This window comes from Balaenoptera physalus, assembly GCF_965194825.1.
Source record: "Balaenoptera physalus genome assembly, chromosome: 16".
NCBI classification, from domain to species: Eukaryota; Metazoa; Chordata; class Mammalia; order Artiodactyla; family Balaenopteridae; genus Balaenoptera; species Balaenoptera physalus.
Genome location: NC_138898.1, coordinates 79132041 through 79157809, shown reverse-complemented (window position 1 = coordinate 79157809; position 25769 = coordinate 79132041). Strand labels below are relative to the sequence as shown.

At 43.4% G+C, this 25769-nt stretch overlaps 1 protein-coding gene across 2 annotated transcripts in view; it reads left to right on the top strand.

Annotated features, from left to right (window-relative positions):
- The window catches only part of GALNT17 (polypeptide N-acetylgalactosaminyltransferase 17), a 483122-nt gene that overhangs the window by 417077 nt on the left and 40276 nt on the right, over positions 1-25769 (top strand). For both annotated transcript variants that reach the window (XM_082432353.1, XM_082432354.1), the window contains exons 7-9: positions 2613-2798; positions 5220-5357; positions 13706-13801. In XM_082432353.1, coding sequence (XP_082288479.1) covers positions 2613-2798; positions 5220-5357; positions 13706-13801 — 420 coding nt within the window. The remainder of the gene's footprint in view (positions 1-2612; positions 2799-5219; positions 5358-13705; positions 13802-25769) is intronic.

Below are 25769 nucleotides of genomic sequence, written 5' to 3'. Positions count from 1 at the left end.
TAGGGTATGTACCCAAAGGAAATGATAACGTATATCCATATAAAAACTTGTATATCAATGTTCATAGCAGGGTTATTTATAACAGCCAAAATGGAAACAACCCGAGTGCCCATCAACTGATAAATGTATAAACAAAATGTAGGACATCCATACAATGGGATCGTATTCTACTATAAAAAGGAATGCAATAATGATATTTGTTACAACATGGGTAAAACTTGAAAACATGATGCTAAGTGAAAGAAGTCAACCATCTGAGATCCTCACCAAGCTCTGCTTTGCTTTTTCCACTCCTCTGGAGCCCCCCCAAACTGGAATCCATCCCTTGAATCTTCTTTTCCCCATCTCTCTGTGTATTTATTTATTTATCTATCTATTTTTGTCACAGCTTTGTTGAGATAGTCACGTACTACTGTAGCTCGCCCATTTAATGTGTACAACTCAATGGTTTTTAGTATATTCAGGAGTTGTGCAGTATTCACCACTATCAATATGAGAACATTTTCATCACCCTAAAAAGAAACCCATACCCACTAGCAGTCACTCTATTCCTCTGACCCCACCCTCAGCCTTAGGCAACCATCAACTTACTTTCTGTCTCTATGGATTTTCTTTTACTGGACATTTCATATAAATGGAATCAAATAACATACGGTCCTTTGTGACCGGCCTCTTTCACTTACGTAAGTTGTCAGGGTTCATTCAGGCTGTAGCATGTGTCTGTATTTTATTTTTATTGCTAAATAATATCATATGGATATACCATATTTTGTTTATCAGTTGGTGAACCTTTGCCTAATCCTAGATCATGAACTTTACTCTTCCATTTTCTTCTAAGTGTTCTATAGTTTTGGCTCTTATATTTAGGTTTTCGATCTGTTTTGAGTTAATTTTTGTATATGTTGTGAGGTAGTGGTCCAAATTCATTGTTTTGCATGTTGCCCCAGAAATAGAAGTCCTCCAAATTTGTTCTCTTCAAGGTTATTTTGGGTCCCTTGTATTTCCATATGAAATTTAGGATCAGTTTGTTAATTTCTGCAAAGAAGCCTTTGGGGTTTTGATAAGAATTTGTTGAATATTTAAATCAATTTGGGAAGTATTGCTAACATAACGATATTAAATCGTCTAATCTGTGAACATGAGATGTCTTTCTGTTCATTCTCAGAATCCTGAAACTGTCTAGGGCCGCATACCCATGGAACTCTGTGTGTTTGTATGTTGCCCACTCCTGGAAATTCAGCCACCTTCTTTTACCCTGTAAGGTCTCTTGCCTCTATTCCCCCATAGGCCTTTTGCCATATTTTGCTTCCCTGACTTGGCTTCCTTCCACCGCCAACAGCTGAGTCTGCCCCAATTCATGGGGGCATCTAGTTGTCAGGTCACAAATCAAACTAGTCTGGATCACCTACTGTCTACCAATCTCTTAGCTCACAGTCTCCTCCTTGAAGAAACAGGCAAGGTGAAGATTCTTGGTTATGAGGAGAATTTTCCATCTGTATTATTTCCTTGTGGTGCAGCCAGAGTTGGGAAATAGAAACAGAAGATCACACACACACACACACATATTTGCCACTAAATTCAATCAATAAAGGCCCAGGGGAGGTGTGCAAACCCTCGAGAGAGTCCCAGTATCCTCGAGGAGGGAGTTTGGGAAACTGAAGGTAGAACGGCTTGAGGTGGCCTAGGTTGGGATAAGCATACGTGGTCTGTGCTGACCTGAGTCAGCTCACCGGCACACTCTCATTTACAGAGAGCATACAGGACTGTCTCATGGGTCCCTGAAACCTCTCTGTGTCTTCTTCCTTTTCTCCTCACCAGTACCAGGAATTCATTTTCACAAATCAGTCCTTCTTGACAATCAGAAATGCTTTGATTGCCCTGCTTGGGACTGAGAGAAATTGGGTGGTCCTGTTCTCCTCTGGGAACAGGGCCTTTTGAGCCTGGAAGCCTGCTGTGCTCCTGCAAGAGGATGGCAAGTTGTCACTTCTTGGGGCTTTTGCATCCCTTAAAGGCAATTAACATTTCAGCCTTCCACTTAAATATTCTAGCAACAAGTGCCACCTGTACATGATGGCATCGGGGTGGATGCTTCCAGAAGGCCGGGCATCTGTGCTCTTAGGACTCCAAAACAGAGCATATTAATAAATGGAGAATTAAACCGTTGTACACTTTGTGCTGATACGAATAATGATATTCTGTTTTGTTAGTTTGAATTTGCCATTATAGCTCCGTAGGGCCCAGCTTCAGCCAGATGGGAAATAAAACCTTCACAGGTGACAATTGTGCACTACTGAGAACTTAAGAAAACCCATGCGTCACCAGGAGCACCTCACATGTATTGACCTTTCTTAGGAAGAGCTGCATTTTAATATCCTGAGCTGCTGTATCTATAAAAAACTCCCCCAAACCATCTTTTCTACCAGTTTCAGTCAGGTGAGGTTAGGCTATGCTGCAGTAACAAACCAACCCCGAAAGCTCAGTGGCTTTATATATGAAAACACATTTCTCGCTCAGGCTGTCTCCTGAACCATTGCTCTCGGGCCTGGGGGAGGGAGCAGTGGCCTCTGGGAATTTCTCTGTCTGGCTGATGAAGTCCTTGCCCCCCTCCCCAGGTGTGGCTGTGCGGGGGCAGCATGGAGGTCCTGCCTTGCTCACGGGTGGCCCACATCGAGCGGAAGAAGAAGCCATACAACAGCAACATCGGCTTCTACACCAAGAGGAATGCTCTCCGGGTTGCCGAGGTCTGGATGGACGATTACAAGTCTCACGTGTACATAGCGTGGAATCTGCCACTGGAGGTAGGACCAAAGAGCCCTTCCCCATCACCCTAGATCACTGACATTATGTTTGACGGGTCACTGATCCCTTTACTAAGCCGATGGTTCCTGCCCAGAAAGATGCTCACCCTTGCAAAATTATAAGTGTACTTGGAGGCGGCTTACAGACCCCCAGGTTTTAGAACCCCTGCTTTACACGGGGATCGGCACCATGGAAATCTCTAAATCCATGTACAGAGATAAGAGGGGTCTCACTGTGTTAATTCTGGTCTCATTATATTAATCTTGACACCCTGCTTCGGAATGTACACCGTGTCCAGAAGATCCTTGTCCAAAGTTTTTGGCACCAGACCCTGTCGTCTGCTCTCACGGTGTGCCGTCCCGTGGAGCTCCAGCTGCCCCGTGATGTATGTCCCTACTGTATGCTGGATCCTTGTTTACATGGCTCTTCAGTTCTCTTCCATATTCTACCCAGAATATAGTCTAGGAAAATCCCCGTGTTACTACAGCCCCACAGGAGTATTGCACGGCGGTTGTGCTCTGGCTTGGTTGGGATCCCAGCCCTGCCGTTTACGGTTATGACATCTTGAACAAATCTACTTATCATCTCTGTATCTTAGGTTCCTCAGCTATAAAATGGGGATAATAGCAGGTCCTCCTTCCTAGGTTGATTGTGAGAACTAAATCAGAAGTACTTAATCTAAGTACTAAGTACTAAAGTACTGAAACTAAGTACACGTGATGTACTTAAAGCAGTGCCTGGCACGGGATATGGAATGTTGGCACGCATTTCTGTCCTCCGTAGCACAGCGGGGTGACCTATACCCTCAGCCACAGTTGGGTTTATCTGTTCAGCGAGAGCACCTGTAGGCGTCCAAGCTGTGGAATTGTTCCCACTGAGAAATGGCAGCCCCTGCGTTTCAGGAGGCTGGAGCCCAGGACAGCAGAAATGCAGTTGAATATGTGCAGGTTTGTAGATAAAGAGGATACAAGTGAAGAATTTTTATATCATTGTTGTTACAATTATTGAAATAATGTTCTAAAGCACTGAAAACCCCCTTATGGCCATGCAGCACTTTATAGCTGTTAAACTAGAAACGATTTTCCACATTATTATATAAAAATAGGCAACCTTTGTTGAGCTCCTTACACTCTCCCAGGTACTCGCTAAGTTTCTTATTTGCAATATTTCATTTAGCCCTCATAACAACCTCATGACAGAGGAACTGCCTGCCCTGGTGTTCTCATCTGTAAGACAGAGATTGTTAACCTTGGTCTCATAGGGCTCCTGGAAGGATAAAAATGAGGCTTAAAACAGAGCATAACAAATATTAAGTGCTCAATAAATGCTAGCTTGATATGAACCCACTGTGATGTCCATTTTACAGATGAGTGAACTGCAGCTCTGGCAAGTTAAATTGACTTGCTTAAGGTCCTACACCCAGCACATGGCAGGGCAAGGATGTGAACTGGCATCTTCACTCGATTCTGCCCACAGCCCCGTGACATCAGTGGAACAGACGTTGTTATTTTTCTTGTTTGCAGATGAGAGTTGTGATCTAGGATGGGGGTGTGACTTGGGGTCAGATGAAGTGAGGGCTGCCAACCCTATTCCAGTGCTTCTCCATCATTACAAACCACCTCGGTCCCTAATGCCAGTGTTCCCTACCAGGCTTTTCATAAATGACCATCCTCATTAATCACGCTAAGTATATTAGAACAAAGAGTTAAATATCACTGCCCAGGTTTGCCTTTGAATATTAATGTTTGACATTTAAAGGGACTTGTCTTTTAAAAAAAAATCACTGTTTGGCTACTGAAGAAGAAATCTTAATGAAATCATTTAAACACTTCTCCTGCTCCAAGATGATGCCTGGCTGTCCGCCGTGGAGGAGAGCGTATCCTGTCTGCCCTGGGTCACAGCCATCCTGTGGCTGGCTCTGGAATCGTATTTCAGCTACTTTATTTTCCCCTGTCAGCACACAGCAGCACATTACAGGTTCATTTCTGTAAAAGCAGAGTGAATTATTCATTAGAACGTCATTACCAGCTTTGCAGTGGAAAATTATTTTCACATCTGCATATAATGAACTTCGCAAAGAGCCAGCAAAGGGGGGAAATTACACGTGTACGGAAAAGAAAGATGGGAGGAGGTTATAGACATTTATTTTCTCGTCTTAATCAAATAATTCCTCTAATAATTGGGTCTGAGAGTCACTGAAGAAATGGCAGAGATGGAGATGGGGCCTAGGTTGTCAATATCAGTGTGTCACGGGATCCCTTTGATGATGGTAAGGTAGGCTGACTTTGGGGGTCGCGTGCTGTGCTCGGGGGACAGTAGCGTCTAGCTCGGGGCTAGATGATCAAGTAGGGGCTTCAGATTTCTCTCTGACGGTTTTGGCCAGCGCCTCCTGGTCACTAATGCCCTTTGCTTACTTTCAGAATCCAGGAATTGACATAGGGGATGTCTCAGAAAGAAAAACCTTGAGGAAGAGTTTAAAGTGTAAGAATTTCCAGTGGTACCTGGACCACGTCTACCCAGAAATGAGAAGATACAATAACACCATTGCCTACGGGGAGGTAATTAAGACCACGCATGCTCTCGGCTTGGATGGCTGTGCGGTGGGCTGTGGATTGCCTTGCTGGGGGAAAACAAGGAACAGAGTCATTCACTCATTCATTCATTCATTCAATGATTAGTTTTTGGAGGTGCAGGCTTTGACAGCAAGGCTCTCACCGGCTGGTGGGGGGATACATGTAATCAATGGGGGCGTGGGCCATCATTTTGCCTACAGTGTGGAGCAGACCATGAGTTCTGTTTAGGACATTCTGAGGTCCCCTGGGACCTGTACCTGGGACATTGAGCAGGAAGTTGGGTGTAAAGAGAGGCGGGGACTGGACCTGTCTGTCCGCTGCCCAGTGCCGTGGGCCAGAGCCACTTACTGCCAAAGAAAGGGTACGGACGCCCTTCTCAGATTTTCTAGGATGTCACCTTTCTGAATATTAAAACAGATTGACTTTTCTCTTAGTACAAATGCCATAAACCTGCATTTTAGAAAAGTTTGAAAATAGCGATAATGGCAATGAACACTTACAATGTGCCGGTACTGTTCTAAGTGCTTTTCACATATGAGTTCAGTCACCCTCACTTTACTAGGCAGTAGTGTTATTTCCATTTTATTGATAGGAACGCTGAGAGTTAGAGACATGAAATACATTATCTAAGGTCTCACAGCTTGTAAGTCATAAAGCCAGGATTAGACGTAAGCATTCTAATTCCAAAGATAATGTGTACATTTGGATGTATGGTCTGCTTTATTGTGTGTGTGTGTGTGTATTTCTTTTTACTAAAAATATATTTTTTATATACATACATATACTTTTTATATACACCTCTCTTTGGATAGAGATGTATATAGATATTTGAAACTAAAACCAGGCTGTCCACAACACCTAATAATTTGAAATGTTACTAATAATAGAGAATATTTTCCTGTGTTGTTAAGCCATTTTCTGCAACATTATTAATGGCTGTATAAGATGGTACCTTTTGTGTATGCTGTGTTTTGCTTGAAGACATAGACATCTCTGTTGTTTCCTTTTTTAAAAAAAATATTATAAGCAGCACTGCTGAGAACATGCGTGTGTATAAGCACTTGGGCATCTTCCCTGTTACATCCCTGTGTGTTTGGATGAGGAATCCGTGGCACAGATTCTGGTGAGGGCTCAGAGAGCCGGGTGCTCTGGACCCACCAGAGATACCCCACTACCTCTGGCATTTGGATTTCTTCCCAGGGCTCCCTGGAACTCCCCGTGACAGTCAAGCTTAAGCTAGGAAGACTCTCATGGACTTAGAGGGTTTCCTTTTCCTACAACTGTGAATTTTTCTATTTTATGCGAGAAGCCTTTTGTAGGGAGTAAATCAGCCCAAGGTTAAATCATCAAGGTGCAGGCGAAGTGTCCCTTTGGGGCTGGAGTCTGGATGGGGAGCTTGCTTCTTGCAGGGGCAGTGAGTGTAGTGGTTAAGGACTCATGAAGATTCTGGAGCCAGCCTGCTGGATTCAAGTCCGAGTGGGTCCTTTCAGCTTCTGTCCCCTCATCTGTAAAATGGGGAAGTGAAAGTACCTACTGCGTGGGGTTGTTGGGAAGATGAAACAAGCCGCCATATATAGAGATCTTAGACCAGTACCTGATACGTCCTACTACTTATTAATAGGTCCACATGTTTCTCTTTGTTTTTGGTTTTCAAAGATCAAATATAAAGGAGGCATCGAAAAACAGTGGGCAGTAAATGGATTGTTCGTAAGACAATTGGGTAAATTGCCCAGCTCTTTGGAAAAGAGAACAACTTAGATTTTTACAGCATATCATATCCCCAAGTATATTTCAGAAGGACTATAGCATTAAATGAAAGAAAAGCCATAATTGAACCATCTGGAAATAGATATGAATCTGAACTCTGGGGACAGGCTCTCTAAGAATGAAAGCTATGCAAGAAAATGCAAAGAAAAATGATATTTGATATGAGTTCATAAATATTAAAATAATCTATATATCAACTGAATGGAGAAATAATATTCCAAGCTGGAAATCTGTATGTCATAAATACTATAGATGAATGGATAATACCATTAATGTATAATGAATTCTGTGAATTGATTTAGATAAAAATTTTGATTTAAATAAGAAAATAAAACATCCCCAAAGAAAAATAGACAAAGTACAAGAGAACATACAAGTGGATGAAATTTTTATATTAATTTCATAATCAAAGAAATTAAAATTTAAAATACACTGAGGTAGCTTTTTTCCTTCTACCAAATGAACAAAGGTTCAATTTTGGAATATATGTTGGTACTTTGCCAGCGAGGTCTTAGTAATATGAAAAAGCACAGGTCCTCTGGTGAGAGTGCAAATTGAAACAAGCTTTTTAAAAAGCAATTTGAACCAGATGTATTAAAAAGCTTAATGAGAGTCATACTTTCCTCTCCACTCTTATCCCAAGCAAATAATCTGAAATGAGGACAAAGATTTGCGAGTAAAATTGTTCATCTCAGGGATTTATTTTTTCCTTGATCAAAAATTTGAATTTAACTTGAAGGTTAGTTAAATATACTATATTAATGGTTTGCAATAGTTTGCAGCCATTTCAAAAGGTGTGTACAAAAGTTGAATGATGTGAGAAAAATATTGATAATATAAGACTTAAGAGGAAAAAGTCAGGATTATAAAATTAGATTAGCTACCATTTTAGATTGGAAGTAAGCAAGAGAATAGTATTGGGAGGTGAAACTTCTACATAGTGGGACAGACAGTTTTTATGTGGATATTTTATCATGTTTTCCCAGGTGTCACTAATGTTTATGTGATAATTTTATAAATGAAGAAAAATACCTTTGCAAAGAGAAAGAATAAAAATGAGAAAATGCCAGAAGTCCAGGGCACAGTTCCACAGGCTGTGGACTGCAGAACTCCAGGGCCTGCCATTCACATGAAGCACAGTGTAAATGACAACTGTGGAGCTGAAGGGTGGAGTGGCCTTGGAGATAACATAGAGATCATAATCTGATTTTTGGAGGGGAGAAGCCTTTTGTTTTTGCAAATTTTCCTATCTTTTTAAAGTAATAAATTCAATACATAGATTACATAGAAAACAAAAAGATAAAAACAAAACTTACGTCAAATCCCAATTCCCAGGACTTCCCCTGTGGCGCAGTGGTTAAGAATCCTCCTGCCAATACAGGGGACACAGGTTCGAGCCCTGGTCTGGGAAGATCCCACATGCCACGGAGCAACTAAGCCTGTGCACCACAACTACTGAGCCTGCTCTCTAGAGCCTGCGAGCCACAACTGCTGAACCCATGCGCCACAACTACTGAAGCCTGCGCGCCTAGAGCCCATGCTCCGCAACAAGAGAAGCCACCGCAATGAGAAGTCTGCGCACAGCAAAGAAAACCCAAGGCAGCCAAAAATTAATTAATTAATTTTTAAAAAATCTCAATTCCTAGCTATGATCAATGTTAACATGTTAGGGCACTGGTTTCTCTTACTCCTTCTCTGCTTGCTGAGCTCACCATATACTGAAATATATTTCAGATGGACTATAGTATTAAATGGAAGAAACCAACCTGAATCAAATTCAGTTTGGTAACAAAATCTAGCATTGTTTAGACAACTCTGTTTTTAACACTCCTGTGGGTTCTTTTCACCACACCCAGACCCCAGAGCAGTGGGAAAAAGAGGAAGGCAGAGTGAATATCATACGATATGAGTACTTTCTAGCCTTTGTTTTTCATGTACAATTCTGTTTGAGAGTTTTTCCCCAGGCCAGTGAGTATTTCTGGATTTAATGCTCCTTGCTCTTTCTTCATTTTTTAGCTAGCTTGCTTGGGGGCTTTTAAAAAGCTTTCTCATCATGTGCACTGTATATGCCCTGTTCTTATAATTACATTTTGGTAACCTCTAATTTATTTTTTTAAATTAATCTCTGAGCCTCCAAAATGAAGGGTCAAGTGGTATGTAATACAAGAACTTTTACCGACCTCTTCATCAGTTGATGTTAATTTTCAGTCTTTGTGAATATTATGTGGAATTTTAAGACTCAAACATTATTATACTTTATTTGCGCTTTATACCTTCTTGAAGAATAACTTTTTAGTCAAATGCAGTTCTGTGACAGAATTTACCATTATTCAGACAATTGTATTTTAATGCTCACTGCTACTAGTTCTTTTTTGCCGCGCCAGACCCCAGCACAGAGGCAAAGGGAAATAGACACCTCTGAGCAGGTGTCAGCCCCTGGTGTTTCTGCCTCACCCTACAGGCAGTGTTGGGGCCCATACCCACTTAGATAATAAGTCATTCTTCCTTGAGTTGTAAATTTTTATTCCTCCCTATTAGCTGAATGTCTTAAATTAATTTTTAAAGAAAGATATGCAGGGAGGGATAAAGTAGGAGTTGGGGATTTGCAGATACTAACTACTACATATAGAGTAAACAACAAGGTCCTACTGTATAACACAGAGAACTATATTCAATATCTTGTAATAAACTATAAAGGGAAAGAATATGAAAAAGAATATATATATAAGAATATATATAAAAGATATATATATATATATACACACACACATATATAACTGAATCACTTTGCTGTACACCAGAAACTAACACAACATTGTAAATTAACTATACTTCAATAAAAAGACAAAAATTTTAAAAGATATGCAAATACTTTATGTCCTGACTCTTACATGTGTCAGATATTGCCTTTCCAATGCAAAAGCACTTCAGTGTGTACAGAAACATTAGCCTCCAACTCTTCTGTTCAAAATTCTGTGCTAGGCTCATACTGAAAAGCCTTTGCTCCCTAGTTCACTTTTGCTCATCTTTTTTTTTCTTTTAGCATTATTTATATGAAATACGACACACATACAATATGCATAAGCCAAACATGTGCAACATAATAATATAAAGCAAAAATCCACGTAGCCGTCCCCTGGGTGAAAAACAGAACATTGCCAGCATCTCTTCCACTTAATCCTCTTTAACATTTAGCTCAGGAGTCATCTCCCCTTAGTCTCTGAAGCCCTCAGATGGGGTGAAGGCAGGCTCCTTGCTGCCCTGGCATAATTCAGTCATTGTACTAGCTCTTCCTGTGTCTGTCTCTCTCTCCAGACCATGCTTCAGAGCAGGGACTCTTTTTTTTGGGGATTCCAGCTTTTTTATTTTTCCCCTTTTACACAAAACAAAGTAGAAGAAATAATACAGGATTAAAACTGCAAAAGTAGTTAATTGGTAGAACACACATACACACAGAAATCTAGGAAGACAAGCTTATTTACAATGAGGAAACACATGTAAATTACGGTAGTTTGTATACGAAACATTAAAAAAGAAAAGTCAAACATATGCTACATGGGTGCCACTGTTTACAGCAATATTGAAGGGGAGAAAACTGTGTTACACTTAGCACAGTACCAGGCCCTCAGTAAATATTTATTAAATTACTGAATGAGAGATGTGCTTGCATAAACATTAGAAACAAAATTTAAAAGCCTGGTTTTCTGAAATCATTATATGGAACACATATGCCACAAAAACATTAATATCCTTAATATGTAAAGAGCTCTTACAAATCTATAATGAAACCACTTGAGATCCCAATGGGAAAATACATAGGTAATTCTCAAAAAGGGAATAATTGCTAAACATGAAGCATTCCAATTTACTATTCAGTATAAATTTATTAAAACAGGATATCTTTTGTCAGCTCTCAAACAGTAATATTTTTTATTAATTTTTAACACCTCTAATTTTTATTTTACACTTAGTTTAAATGCTTTGTTAGACTTCAGTAGACATTTTTACCATATTGCTCTTATGTATACATAAAAAGAAAAATAAAAGCAAAATACATTGGTAAAGGTATTTCTAAAATTTCATCACTTTCAAAAATCTAACTCTTCTGAATTACTTTTCGACTCAGAAGTTGTCTGGGCTTTTCCATGTAATTAATCTTTGCACCATTGAAAGCACTGGCAACAAGCATTTCCTTAAAGCATCCATAGAAGAACTAAAGTCATAGTGCTGGTCTCCTAAGTTAGCTTTGCAATTCTTTAAAGATAGCGCTCTTTGGCCAACTCTGGGAATGTTGTTTAATAGGTCTGGTTCATCACTTCTCTCTACATTCCTCTTTATGGACTTTTGGAACCTTGGGTTTAAAAAGAATGCTACAAGGAAGGAAGGAAGGAAGGAAGGGAGAAAGAAAGAAAGAAAAGAAGGAAGGAAGGAAGAAAGAAAGAGAAGAAAGAAAGAAAGAAAAAGAAAAAGAGAGAAAGAGAGAGAGAGAGAAAGAAAAGAAAGAAAGAAAGAAAGAAAGAAAGAAAGAAAGAAAGAAAGAAAGAAAGAAAGAAAGAAAGAAAAAGAGAATCTATCCTAGGTATTTCAAACATGGGATTTAATATAAGGAATTGGTTTCCAAGAGAAAAGGGGTGATACTCAGATATCAGAAGCTGCTTTTCCTCTGGCTTGAAACCTGTAGCTTACCAAAAAAAAAAAAAAAAAAAAGCTCCCCCATTGATTTTTTTCCCCAAGCTGATGTTCTTTTACTTTCTCTCTGTCCAGCTTTGAGATATAATTGACATATAACATTGTATAAGTTTAAGCTGTACAACTTGTTGATTTGATACACTTATATATTGCAAAATGATTACCACCATATCATTAGCTAACATGCCACATAATTACCATTTCTTTTTTGTGGTGAGAACATTTAAGATCTGCTCACTTAGCAACTGTCAAGTATGTTGCTATCAATATTGTCAGCTATAATTACCATGCTGTACATAGATGCCCAGAACTTACTCATCTTATAACTAGAAGTTTGTACACTTTGATCAACACAATACTTTTAAAGGGTGAAACTCAGGACTGGTTAAGTATTTACATACCTTCTGGATAGGAATATCAATTAGTCCAAAGCTTCCAGAAAGCAGTTGGGCAGCATGTTTTAAGAACATTAAGGTCTCCATGCCCTTTGATACCGTAGTCTCAGTTCTAGGAGTCTATTCTTTTTTTTTTAAATTTTTTATTTTATTTTATTTTTATTTATGGCTGTGTTGGGTCTTCATTTCTGTGCGAGGGCTTTCTCCAGTTGCGGCAAGCGGGGGCCACTCTTCATCGCGGTGCGCGGGCCTCTCACTATCGCGGCCTCTCTTGTTGCGGGGCACAGGCTCCAGACGCGCAGGCTCAGCAATTGTGGCTCACGGGCCTAGTTGCTCCGTGGCATGTGGGATCTTCCCAGACCAGGGCTCGAACCCGTGTCCCCTGCATTGGCAGGCAGACTCTCAACCGCTGTGCCACCAGGGAAGCCCCGAGGAGTCTCTTCTTAAGGAAATCTGAAACGTGAACAAAGCTTTATGCTTTGTTGCTCATTACAGCCAAAACTGAACAAAATTAAATTGTCCAAAATTGGGGAAAAAATTGTGTAAGAGAATCGTGAACCATTTGTTACTTTCCTCTGTATTTCCTAAAACATCTCAATGAGATGGTGTTACTTTTTTAATCTTTTTAAAAAAGTTATTAAAAGTGTGCTCAGTTGTCTGAACCCAGACACAACTTGGGTGCGCAAAAGCAGATTGTCCCGTGCGTCTCTTCTTGATTTATCCCTGGTTAGTTTGGTTTCCATGGAGAATATAATCTGGAGGGGGCTCAGATGTATGGGGTAGACCAACAATGTTGCCATTTTCCCACTGGTTGAGATTTCAGGGTGGTGGGTGGGATGGACACCAATATAGAATCACAGTGGGCCTGGAGATCCAAATGAGGTAAGTTCTTACCTGCTTCCAAAGAGACGTGCCTAGATTCAGGGATGTTGTCTTGGGAACTTTTGTTTTTTCCTCCACAGATTCATTCCAAACACCTAGAATGGTACCTGGTCCAGTGTATGCATTCAGTAAATATTTTTTGAATATATGAATGAATGTTGCTTGAGCTTTTCCTGATGGCAAGATTTTTTCTCTCTTTTGATTACTATTTTTCATGCCTCTATGCCAGTAATGACCTGAAAAGCTGACCCATGGTTCCCAGGGTTGTGAAAACCAGTGCTGGTGCCGAGGTCCACTTGGATAACCAATGTGTAGTCAATGTTCCTATGTCCAAAGGTTCTCTGAGATCTTCCTTTGTGCTGGGGATGGGGGAGCTATGTGCATGTGTGTGGGTCACAGGCCAGTACCCACACCACCCACTGGAGGACTTTGTTGCTAAAGTGATCACCTCACAGACTGAAGCTTCGGTCCTTACTTGGGGGCGGGGGTGTGGGTCTCATGGCCTTTGCATCAAGAAGTCAGAACCAAGCCACAGTGGATGGGGGGCAGGTAGCTCCCCCAGATGAGCTCTGACGGGTCATGTTTCGCCTATTCCTGCAGCTTCGCAACAGCAAGGCAAAAGACGTCTGCTTGGACCAGGGGCCGCTGGAGAACCACACAGCAATACTGTACCCGTGCCATGGCTGGGGACCCCAGGTAGGAGCCCATCTCTGAGCAGGAAGGGAGTAAGTTCACCGGACCTACAGGGGACGTGTAGGACTTCTGGGAACTTCTGTCCTCTACTTTGGTAATTGTTACCTGTTCTGTGCAGCCGAGAGGCTTTCTGGTGGTTTCTCTATAGAGACTAGGGAAAAGATTCACAAGTGGTAGCATCAACACAAATATTAAAGAGGATCAACGGGCACAATTCCTACTGAAAGGAGACTGCATACAATTTGTGTCATTTGCTAATAGGCAAATGGATGCCACGTGTACATATGTTTAATTATAACCAAATATGCCTGTTTACAACTTCAGAGAAAGAGTTAGCGGCTTCCCTCATGAGAACCTGATTGATATCGCTGTTCTGAAAGGCCATCATCAGTTTGGTGGTAAGCATGGCCTGGTCTGTAAGTGCTGGTACAAGTGCCAAGCACTGACTGAGAAGGAGAAATGTGCTTGCAGTAATATTTCAAAGAACACACGTGTCTTCTGGTCTCCCAGGAGATAGCAAAGATAACCAAAAAGGGCAAAACAATCAACCAACGAAGTAAAAATAGAGCCTGGTAAATGAATTTCCTTTGACAGCTTTGTGCTAGCCCACAGTGTGTGTGTGTGTGTGCATGTGTGTGTATGCGTATATGGGTGTGTGCACCAAGAGCTTAGCAGAAATCCTGTAGAACTGGGAGAAAATATATCCAAAAATGTCATTAGACTTGACATGCATCAAAGTTTAAACCAATTTTATGTCAACCAATAGTAATAAAAGGCAAGCTACAAACTGGGAAAACATTCAATCCCAGAGGAGCACAGGATGGTTGGTTCTAAGCCAGACTCGCAATCTCTGTTTGTTCATCTGTAAAAGGAAGACATTGGACAGAATGCCCCGTAAGCTCCCTTCATCTCTCTCATGTTTTATGGACACACACCTTACGTGCCAAGTTCACGTTCATCGGTCATACGCACAGACTCTCGCATGCATTTATGGCTCATGGTTCTCTCTGCTCAGAGCACTTTTGCTTTCCCATTAAGCCAGCATCTGAAAAGAGAAGAGCTGTATTTCCTTTACTATCACCGCAGGTAGTTCTCATAATCCAGACCCTCCGCTGCCTTCAGTGTGTGATGTGTCTTCTGAAAGAGGGCAAGTAACGCCAGGCTGAACTTGCTCCTTTGCTCCTTGCGGTCACTCTAGGAGGCAAGCAAGCAGCATGGGGAAACTGAGGCACAGAGGAGCAAGTGCCTGTGAACAGGCTCTTTGGGGCTGTGCTGGAGCAGGCTCTCCAGCACAACCCAAGCATTTTAAATTCAAATCCAGTCCATTGAATTCAAGATAATTTCCGGAGCCCTACCACTGCCTAAAAGTGCCCGCAGGAAGCAGAAGATCGACCAGGAAGCCTAGACCTGCTTCCTTCCGTGGAGAAACAGAGCTTTAGCATCAAAGGCAAGATGCACTAAAGAGCCCAGTGTCTTCATCCATTCATTTCTTCCTTCACTCAACAGATGGGTCTTGAGCACATACTACAGACACTGGTGACGACTGTATTTGGCAGTTGATAAGATACAGCCCCTGCTCTCAAGTGGTTTACACTGGAGGAGGAAAGACCAGGAAACCTACAGCGTAGAAGATGTGAGAAGAGTGAGATAGCCTGGGGTGCTGGTTGCTAAGAGGCAGGAGGTGGCCCAGTTTGGCCAGGGCTTAGGATGCAAGAGAGAAAGACGTGCTGAGAGATGAGGCGGAAGAGAGATGGAGAGGCGGCTCTCCAAGGCCTCATAAGACATGTTCCAAGGCACTGGGTCTCACACGTCAGTGTGCAGCAGAATCATCTGGAAGGCTTATGACAGCACCAGCTCCTGGGCCCCATCCTCAGAGTTTCTGAGTCGGGGGGCAGTGGGGGGGGTGGCTGAGATATTGCATTTCTAACAAGTTCCCAGTGATGGAATGATGCTGGCCTGGAGAGTTTGGGACTTGACCCTGAGGGCACTGGGGAGCCCTTGAAGGTTCACCTGCGGCTGCGGTGGGGGGCAGTGTGGTAATGATATGTTTAGATCAGGCACAGCCAGTCCCGGAGGAGGTCAGAGAGGGATGGACGCTCTGGAGTCATCCTGACCTTCAGTCCCTACTGACTCTCCAGTTTTTGCCTCCCAGGGTCTGGAGGAGTAAAGTACCCTAAAAGTCTTGGTGGCCGGGGAAATGGAGGTGGGGAGTTGTGGCCTGAAGGGGATGGTTGTGTCAGTCATTTAAGAGGCTGCGTCTTGGGAGAGGTCAGATGACAAGCCAGTGATCCACCCCCACTAGTCTCGGGCGGGATGGCCGGGAGAGGAGATGGTGACGTGGTGGTACTGGGCCAGGAGGGCAGCTGGAGCCTGGACACTGAGCCTTGGGGATGCCCACTTCTGGGCCACCATGCTGTACGTGACCATCATTTTGGGAAATGCCAGGAGTAGCTTTTAGAACACTGAACTCCCAGGTTTCCTCGTCCGATCTTCTGAAGAGGTCCCATTTGAACTGAGTGCTTATTAACTGTGAGGTAACAGACACTATCACATGCAGGTTATTTGCGTAATCAAAAACCAGCCCGTGAAGCCAACTTCTGTGAATGAGAAAAGGAGTAAAGATGGTCCAATAAATGTCTCCCAGAGACCTGAGGGCTTCTTCCTATGGCTCTAAGCAGTGCCTTTTTACCTGGGTGTTTCAGGGGAAGATTTTCTAAGCCACTCAGGAAGTTTTTGGCTGAACCTGAGGGCCAGGGCATGGAGGCAGCTGCATCTGCCTTTCGTAGCCCTTCGGCCCCCTCCTCCCAGGGCCCCCTGCCCTCCCCATGGACCCTGACTGCTCAGAACCCCTGTCTGACACCCTTGTGATGCCCACAGCTCCAAACGGTCTGGAGTAGTTCCCTGAGAACTTGACCTTCCTCCCCCTTCTGTCCAGAGCCTGTACTCCTGTTGCATCCCCTCCCTCAAGGTCCTACCTGGTCACCTGCTAAACCTATCCAGCTGGAATGCCCAGGTAGCCTACCTCCCAGACAGCACAGGTGAAATGTAAGGAGAGTCTTTGCCCTGGTGACTACCTGCCTACTCCCTGCCAGGGCAGGAGCCGGGCACCAAGTTCTCCTCTCGTGCTGGGAGCCGGTGGCCTTGACAGCCCAGTACAGGGGGCTTTGTTGGGAAGTATCTAGAATTCATCGTTCACCCATTCCACCTGCATGCAGAACTTTTCCAAATGAATTCTCCTTCCGTTTAGTTGATGATGGAATTGGCAAACCAAATCAGGCTGGTCCTTGCTCCCCCCCACCCCAACTCTGGGATGAATTCCTGTAAGTGGGGACCATGGCCGTTTTCCATCAGCTGATGTTTTGAAAGTAGATCTAATGTTTTGTTTTGGTTTTTTTTCTCTTCCACCGCATGTTCTGAATTAGAGTGCATCCTTGGTACTGCTTTCCAGCTGCCAGGGTGTCCCTCCTCAGGCTCACCAAGGTTTCCTCCCCCTCCTGCCCAAACCCGCTGCCCCTAGGCTAGGAGTGTTGCCCCACCAGTCACGCGCCTTGGCATCTTTTTAAACCACTTCATAAAGTGCTGTTGGGCAAACAAACTGAATCAAAACTCCCGTAACAAGGCAACTCCCAGAAGAAGGAATTGGTGTTCCACAGACATTGTTAGCTTAATTAATGGACTCTATGTTGTAATTTATTATCAAACAGCAATTAAACAGAGATAAAATAGGCACTGAGGAGGGTAATTTCCTGCCTTGCAACATGTGTTTGTCAACAAGATGGAAACGGTTCCCAGCCACTCAGAGAGCCCGCTCAATCACGAGCTTGTGACCAGCCTTGCTCTTGTCTGGTTACTAATTTGCATTAGACAAACAGCCCTTTCTTTTCTGAGCCAGTGTTTTATTTAAATTTTTGTTTCTTTAAACTGGCTGTCTTTTTATCTTACAATTATTTTAAAATAAATTTTATATCACAAGCATAAAAGAAACAGACGTCAAGGGCACAGTGGCGGCCTTCGGTGTTGGCTTGAACCCATTCAGAGCAGGAGGTCTCGTCTAGGGAGGCCCAGGGCTCTCGCACACACTCCCAGCTTTTGCCATCCTGGGCCCAGGTCCCCGTGGGTCCCTGCACTGCGGCAGCCAAGGTCTCCCTGCAGGGATGTTGGCCGTGGGATTCTCCTCCTCTGCCAGCCTCTTCCTGTTCTCTCTCCCAGCCCACCTGGTCAACCTGTCAACCTTCCCCATTCTGATTTCCCTTGAGCGCGGAGGTCAAGAAGAGAGAACAAGGTAGGCAGGGCTGGGCCCGGGGCATCCTTCTTTAATTTCCTGGTGCTCTCAAGTCCCTGCGACCGAGCTGCTGCCCGAGGTCCCAGTGAGGCAGCTTCGTGGGCCAGGGCCGTGGCTGGATTGAGACAGGGAACAAAATGCTGACAATAAACCCGTTTCTGGTTTGGGTAACGTTTATCCTCTCAGGTAAGTAGTGACTCCCCCAGCCCCTTTGAAAGTTGAGATTCAGGTAATGCCAGGCCACTTTCCAAACCATCCTGTAACTCCTGGTCTTGGATGCTGGGCTGTACATTCGTGGGAGGGGACGTGTCTCACATTCTTGAGCCCCCAGACGTTCCCTAGCTCCCAGCAAGGCATGGAAGAAAGACTTGAAGCATGCGTAGGGGCGACACATCCAACCTGAGGACCAGCTTCACTGGGAGTGTTCATGGGGACCCCCCACACAGCCTCACCGATTCCAATGCGGGCTCCTCCCTCCCGAGCTGCGGACCGACCACAGCTTTCAGCAGCCCCGCCATGGACAGAGCATGACCCGCGAGCATCTCAAGTGCAGTGGCCCTGGGAACTCCACGGAGCAGTCTTTGAAAGAGCTACAAGCTGTAAAGGATGTTCTTAAGACGAGGTGTGCACCTTGCAGAGGAATTGAGAGAAGCCAGCCTTTGTTCCAAGGAACTTTCCTGTCCAGTGGGTTCCTGGGAGGGTATCTCAGGTCTCCCCTGTTTGTCCTTCGGTCAGTACGTTTAGTCTTCCTCTCGCCTCTTTTCTGAGAAGCTCACGTTCTCTCCCTCAGTTAATTCATCAACAGAATGACAGATGAGAATTCTTTTATCCCATAATTAAATGTAATCTGATCTCAGACTTATTCCTTGATGGCTTCATCGTTTAAGCAATCCATCATCCAAACACCTTGTCACGATGATGCATTTTGCCAATAAGGCACTAGTGCCCCACGGAGTGACAGAGCTTAGCCTGTGGGGGGCACTCGGAAAATGCAGAAGTTAATGACATCCAGCAGCCTTGGCTTCCAGGTGAAGTCATGTAAGTGGTGGGGCTCAGGGGACGGAGCCATGGAGAGCACATAGGGGTTAGCACCCAGGGCAAGATGGCTCTGCCCCAGCAAACAGGCCCGTGATTCTGGGAGCAAGCCTCCCACATTCGGTAAGAAGCAAACCCTGTAATCCCTCGATTCCTGGAAACCACCATGCGGTCAAAGCAGGGCAACCTTAGACGCTGTGGGAAAATAGGGTTGGAGGAGCGAAGGCAGGTATTTTTTACGTTTGGGAAACCTACACACACAAAAAAGAGACAACGGAAAGCAGGAGAGACAATACCGGTGCTGAAGCGGGACATCTCGGAGGTTCTGTGCTGCAGTATTTCCACTTCCCATCTTTTACGCAATATTTTGAAAAACCCTCCCCTGCATTCTGGTGCGACACTTACAAATCCGTTATGCTTCACTGCAGATTCTCTTTTTTTGTTCCTCTGACTCATCTTCTCCCCAAATATTCAAAACGTTTCTGGTTTTATTATTTCAGGGCTGTTAGCTCCTGCATCCCGGGCTGTGCCTTCACCCAGCCCGTGTGGGCCTCCCTCACGCCCACCGTCTTCCCAGACCTCGAAGGAGAGCAGGGTTACTCGCTTTCTGCTCCCTGAGACTTTCCCGAGACTTAGCGGGAGACCCGAGCCCCTTTCTCTGCCATCTGCTTTGCTTTGCTTTTCTATTTCCAGTCCCTGGTTCCCACTTTCTAATTATCCCTGAAAAGTAGATCTCACAGACCACATACAGGGAACAGGGATGCTTGATGTCCTAAATGGCGTACAGAACTACAGGCACATGTATTTGATTTTGCTTAAGGGGGACTCCAGGTTAAAGAGGAATTCCTGTACTTTTTCTGTCTCGCCAGAATGGGTTGATGAGCTAGTCTTTCCAGAAAATCTGAGTTACAATCATAAGTTGTTTTCCAGTGGAGATTCTTAGTTAAAATTTTACATCTCCTTAGAAGCTATTGGGTGGTGTTCGTTTGTTTGTTTGTTTTTGGCCACTCCGAGGGGCTTATGGGGCTTGTGGGGTCCTGGTTCCCCAACCAGGGATTGAACCCGGACCACAGTACTGAAAGCCCCGAGTCCTAACCACTGGACCGCCGGGAAATTCCCATCTCCTTAGAACCTGAGTTAATTTTCCTCCAGACACAAAATGTGATCCAGGCAGGTTTTGTGTTGCTGTTAGGCTTGGAATAATGAACTCAGATGGAAAGCTAGGATGGTGGCCACATTAGCAACTGAGACTTCCTACCTTGCCCAGAGCTGTTAAATTCAAAGCGAGTCACTGCCAATCTTTTTCTTGTTCCCTAAAGGCGCAACAGCATTATGGTGAATTTGAAAAAGACAAATTTAAATCGTCTATAATCCTACCACCCTCAGACAACCATTATCATTTCTGAGGCTTGCTTTCAGCCTTCTTTTTTTTTTTTTGTCAAAGAAATATGCTGCTTTCTTAGGTGGTTTTTGTATCACCGAATTAATAAGGAAATGACATTGCTGCTTCTGAAGGACAAGGGGGAAGGTGAAACCACCTAGTAAAAAGGTCTTTGTGGTCTTAGCACCATGAGATGCAGCAGAGCAAATACAAAATGTTTGAACGGTCTTGTCCCCTGACCGTTCAGTTCAGAGTTTTGATTTCTCTTTGGAGCAGTGGTATCTGTTGAGTGATTATTTTCAAAGACATTGCTTGTTTGAGATGAAGAGGGTCTGAGAACATGGCCGATCAGAATTAAGGGTGGATCCTAATGTCGACTGAAAAAAAGTGCACAACCTAAAAGTTGAGAGTTCTGTTTTATTCGGCAGACATTCTTAGGACTTCAAGCCCGAGAGACAGCCTCTCAGAGAAACGCTGAGAAAACTGTCCCAAAGAGGAAGGGGGGAACCCAGGATATGTAGGAGTTTTTACAACAGCCCCAGGTAGTCAGAAGAAAAGGTTACTGTAAATAAAAGAAAACTAGACTTCTCAAGTTACGGAATTTAGCACTTTTCTACGTATGGGAAGATGCAAGAGTCTGGGCTCACTGACATCATTCCTTTGATATGCACCTCTGCTGTCTGAGGCCAGTATCCTGTGTTTTCTCATTCTGAGGCTGCACCATCTTGGGTGACTGCAGTTTGATGACTGCTAGATGGCAGGTATTCTCTGTTTCCTTCCTGAGTTCCCTCAGGGCTCACCAGCGAGGTGGCTGCAATCGCTGCAATCGCTGAGGACTACAACATCCTTTGTTTACTGATATGGCAGGCAATATTTTATTTCTCACTAAAGAGTTTAGGGCTAGTGGAGTTTAGGCCATTGGTACAGGATGGCGGGGCCTCTGGAGTCTGGATTTCCATCAGACGAGGCCAAAGGAAGACCGAAGTGTGGGTGGCAGAAGGTTCTAGACTGTCCTCATTGTACCATCCGCCTGGCTCAGGAGCTAGGGTTGTCCAAAGTGCCAAGTATGAGACACCTTGCTGGAATTCCACCCACACAGTGGACCACTGAGGGTGCCATAGGTGCACAGAGGTTGGTTCTAGAAGGTGTGAATGAAGGCCTTCTTCAGGTTGCTCTGTGACATGGTCTTGGCATCACCAGCCGCCTGCTGGGAGGGCCCTGCACAGACCTCTCGTGGCTTCCTCCACAGCTTCAGGGTCTTAGTGTCAGGTGATGGACCCTGCTTTCAAGGGCCTCTGATCAATCATCTTGACCGATGATTCTGCCCCCTAAAGACTACATTCATGTCTGTGAAGTTCCTGCATGCCTGAGTCTGTGGCCCCTCCGTGGAGATGTAAATGTCAATCAGCCAAATATTGAAGGTGAATCACAAGACACCTTGCAGAGAGGTTTTTTGTACAGGATGCGGGTTCTCATCTGCTCAATCTCAGTATCCCCTACTTAAATAGTTGGTTTGGCCCTGAACAGGAAAGGAGATTTCAACTTGGTGGACATATGGACAGCCAAAGGGTCACCCTAGCACTCCAGATATTTTGTCATGCAGGCTCTGTTGGAGGTGAGGCTCCTGATGCCCTGCCAAGCTGAGCCAGGAGCTAGCCAGAGTCACACGTGGCTAGTGAAGGTCTTTGGTTCCTGCATCTTAGCAAAACTGGAAACCAGGAAATGACCCTTCACATCCTTCACCAAACGAATTCCTCCCTGGACGATGCTAAGAGAGGTATTGCCTTTCTGTGTGCTCTTCTGTCCAATGGGAGTTCCACATCACACCATATGTCTCCCTTCTTCCACAAACCTCAGTAGTATTACAAAAAGTCCCTCTCTGTAAGAGAAAAGTCTGTGAGGAATCGGAACGGAAAGCCACTTTTCTACTAAACTCATTCATAATTGGGAAATTCACAGTAAAATAACGCTAAGATTCTATTTCTCACCCATGATATTTGCAAAAATTTTTTACTGTGACAACATACTCTGTTGTCAAGGTTCTGGAGAAATAGCCAATGTCATAGATTGCTGGTAGAAATGCAAACTGGTGCCACCTTTCTGGAGGAGAGTTTGGTAGCACCCAACAAAGCTTCAGCTTAATTTTCCACTTACTTTTTGTCCCAGCAATCCCACTTCCAGAAATCTACTCTGAAGATACATCTTCAACAACATGAAAATCCAGATGTACATTGCTGTATTGTTTGCAGTTGCAAAATGTTGGAAGCTACCTTCATGCCTAGTCATGGGAGAGAGTAGCTGAATAAGCTGTGGCACATCCACACCATGGAGTAGTATGCAGCTATGAAAATTAACAAGGGCGATTGCTATGAACTAATACAGAGTGATTTTAACATACTGTTAAGTGAAAAAGACAAAGTGGAAAAGAATACGTATAGTATGCTAAGCCTTATTTAAGACAAATGCTAATATAAAAGTAAATCCCTGTATCTGCTCATCTGTGCAAAAAAGATGCAGGAAGGACCAACCAGAAACTAATGAGATTGGTTATCTACAGGGGGTGGGTGAGAATGGGATGGAAAGGACGTGGGAATGGAAGCAGGACAGAAGGAATGAAGGGACACTTCTCTCTGGGTCCCTTTACACACAAATCTGACTCTTAGAACTACGATGATGTTTCAAATGGCCAAAAATAATAATAAATTCAACTAGAATTTGGGGAACAGGACCCAAAATGGAATGCCAATGGTGAAAAATGAACCTGATGAGATTATATATGAATTATGTAACCGTATGGAAGGATGGGGAAGAACATCACTAATCTAAGTAACTTGGGAACTGTTTGGACAATTTTGACTTGATCCTATAAGGTTAAAGAAAAAGGAACCACTGCATATACTGTATTCTAGTAAGTAAGCTTGTTTTCTGCAGGGGTCTGGGCTAACAATTCTGAAGCTACTGTATACATAGAGTAGGACTGAACAAGTAAGTAGGTAAAGTAGGGATAAGGAGAACCAGGTTTCTCACTCTTGGGGAGAGGGTACACACAAGGAAAAAGGGATGGTTAGACTGAATCCTGGGGCATTGGGCTGCAATGGGCAGGATCAGGATGAGTTTATTTTATATGTTATATATGCACACATATACATATATAAAACATATTCACATATATAGAAACGTAGAAATAAGTTTGTAAAAAATATAGAAAAAAAAATAAATGTGTGCACAGGTTAGTATACATACATATATTTCCCAGCTCTGAGAGGGTCTAGAAGCATTGAAACCCCGGTAGCAATGAAAACATGTAGTGCCCAGATTTTGGATGCTTCCAGAAGGAAAATCTTGTGACATCAGAATAAAAGGAAATTCTGAAAAGGAGGTGGTGGCTTGTCAAACGAACACAGGAACCACCCTGAAAGAGTTCCTAATGGCCAAAGCTGGAGCTAGTTGAGCAACAAAATAAATAACAATACTATCGGAGTGCCATCCATAGAATAATTTTTAAAAAGTCCACAAGTACATACTGATATAAATAAATAAATGGTGGGAGAGAGACAGCTGTTCCTTTCAGTAGAGTCCACTTAAAAAATGTAGAAGGAGGACTTCCCTGATGGCACAGTGGTTAAGAATCCACCTGCCAATGCAGGGGACACGGGTTCGAGCCCTGGTCCAGGAGGATCCCACATGCCACGGAGCAACTAAGCCCGTGCGCCACAACTACTGAGCCTGCACTCTGGAGCCCACGAGCCACAACTACTGAGCCCGCGTGCCACAACTACTGAAGCCTGCGCGCCTAGAGCCCGTGCTCCACAGCAAGAGAAGCCACCGCAGTGAGAAGCCTGCACACCGCAAGGAAGAGTAGCCCCTGCTCCCCGCAACTAGAGAAAGCCCATGCGCAGCAGTGAAGACCCAACACAGCCAAAAATAAATTTAAAAAAATGTAGAAAGGATGTGGGAAATGAAAATCACCATGGCAATCATGACAGTAATAGCTCAATTTTTAAAATTTATTTATTTTATTTATATATTTTTTGGCTGCGTTGGGTCTTCATTGCTGAGCACGGGCTTTCTTTATTTGCTGTGAGCAGGGCCTACCCTTCGTTGTGGTGCACGGGCTTCTCATTGTGGTGGCTTCTCTTGTTGTGGAGCATGGGCTCTAGGCACGCGGGCTTCAGTAGTTGTGGCACACAGGCTCAGTAGTTGTGACTCATGGGCTCTAGAGTGCAAACTCAGTAGTTGTGGCGCACGGGCTTAGCTGCTCCGTGACATGTGGGATCTTCCCGGACCAGGGCTCAAACCTGTGTCTCCTGCATTGGCAGGCAGATGCTTAACAACTGCGCCACCAGGGAAGCCCATAACTCAAATTTTTTTTAAATGATTGTTATTCCTTATCTGGAAACAAATCAACCAGTACTGGATACTCAATAAAGAGTTACTGTAATTGTTCTATAAATACTATTTAGAACATATATTGTGTAATGTGTATGTCATTAGTATATTATATATTTTATTTGTATAAATAAAAGTGTGTTATATAAAAATTTTTAGAAAAGAAGATATTTGCATAGCTTCAAATTATCTCCCTTTGTAAAGGGAAAATAGTAACATTACAATTGAGAAGCCCAGAAGACACCACCTTAACCAAAAGATCAAGGTTAATGTCACTGGTAATAAGACACCACGAACGCCCAATCTGATGCCCTGAAGGGGCACAACATCACCTCTGGTTTTCTTGCTAAAAAGTGTATAACTATAACCTTAATTTTAATCATGAGAAGACATCAGACAAGCCCACATCGAGGGACATTCTACAAAATAGCTGTCCAGTACTCTTCAAAAGTGTCAAAGTCTTTGCAAAAATAAATGAAAAAAATAAATAACTGAAGAGAAAAGATAGTTCTGCCTAAACCAAAGATGATAGTGTTTGTGAACCAAGGATCATGATTAACCAGATTTTGTATGTTTGAGGTCCCCCTAAGCCTTCAAAAGATAGAAATAAACAAGATTAAAACTAGTATTTTTACAAAAAACAAACAAACAAAACAAACAAAAAACGAGAGACTGAGGAGCTATCCCAGGTCAAAGGAGACCAAGAGACATAAGCATGAAATGCAATGTGGATTCAGGACTGGATCCTGAAGAAGAAACGGACATAGTTGGAAAACTGGGGAAATTCCCACGAGGTCTGTAGATTAGTTAACAGGATTGTACCAGTTAATTCCCTGGCTTTGCTAATTGTATCATGATGATGGAAGATGTTAACTTTAGGATAA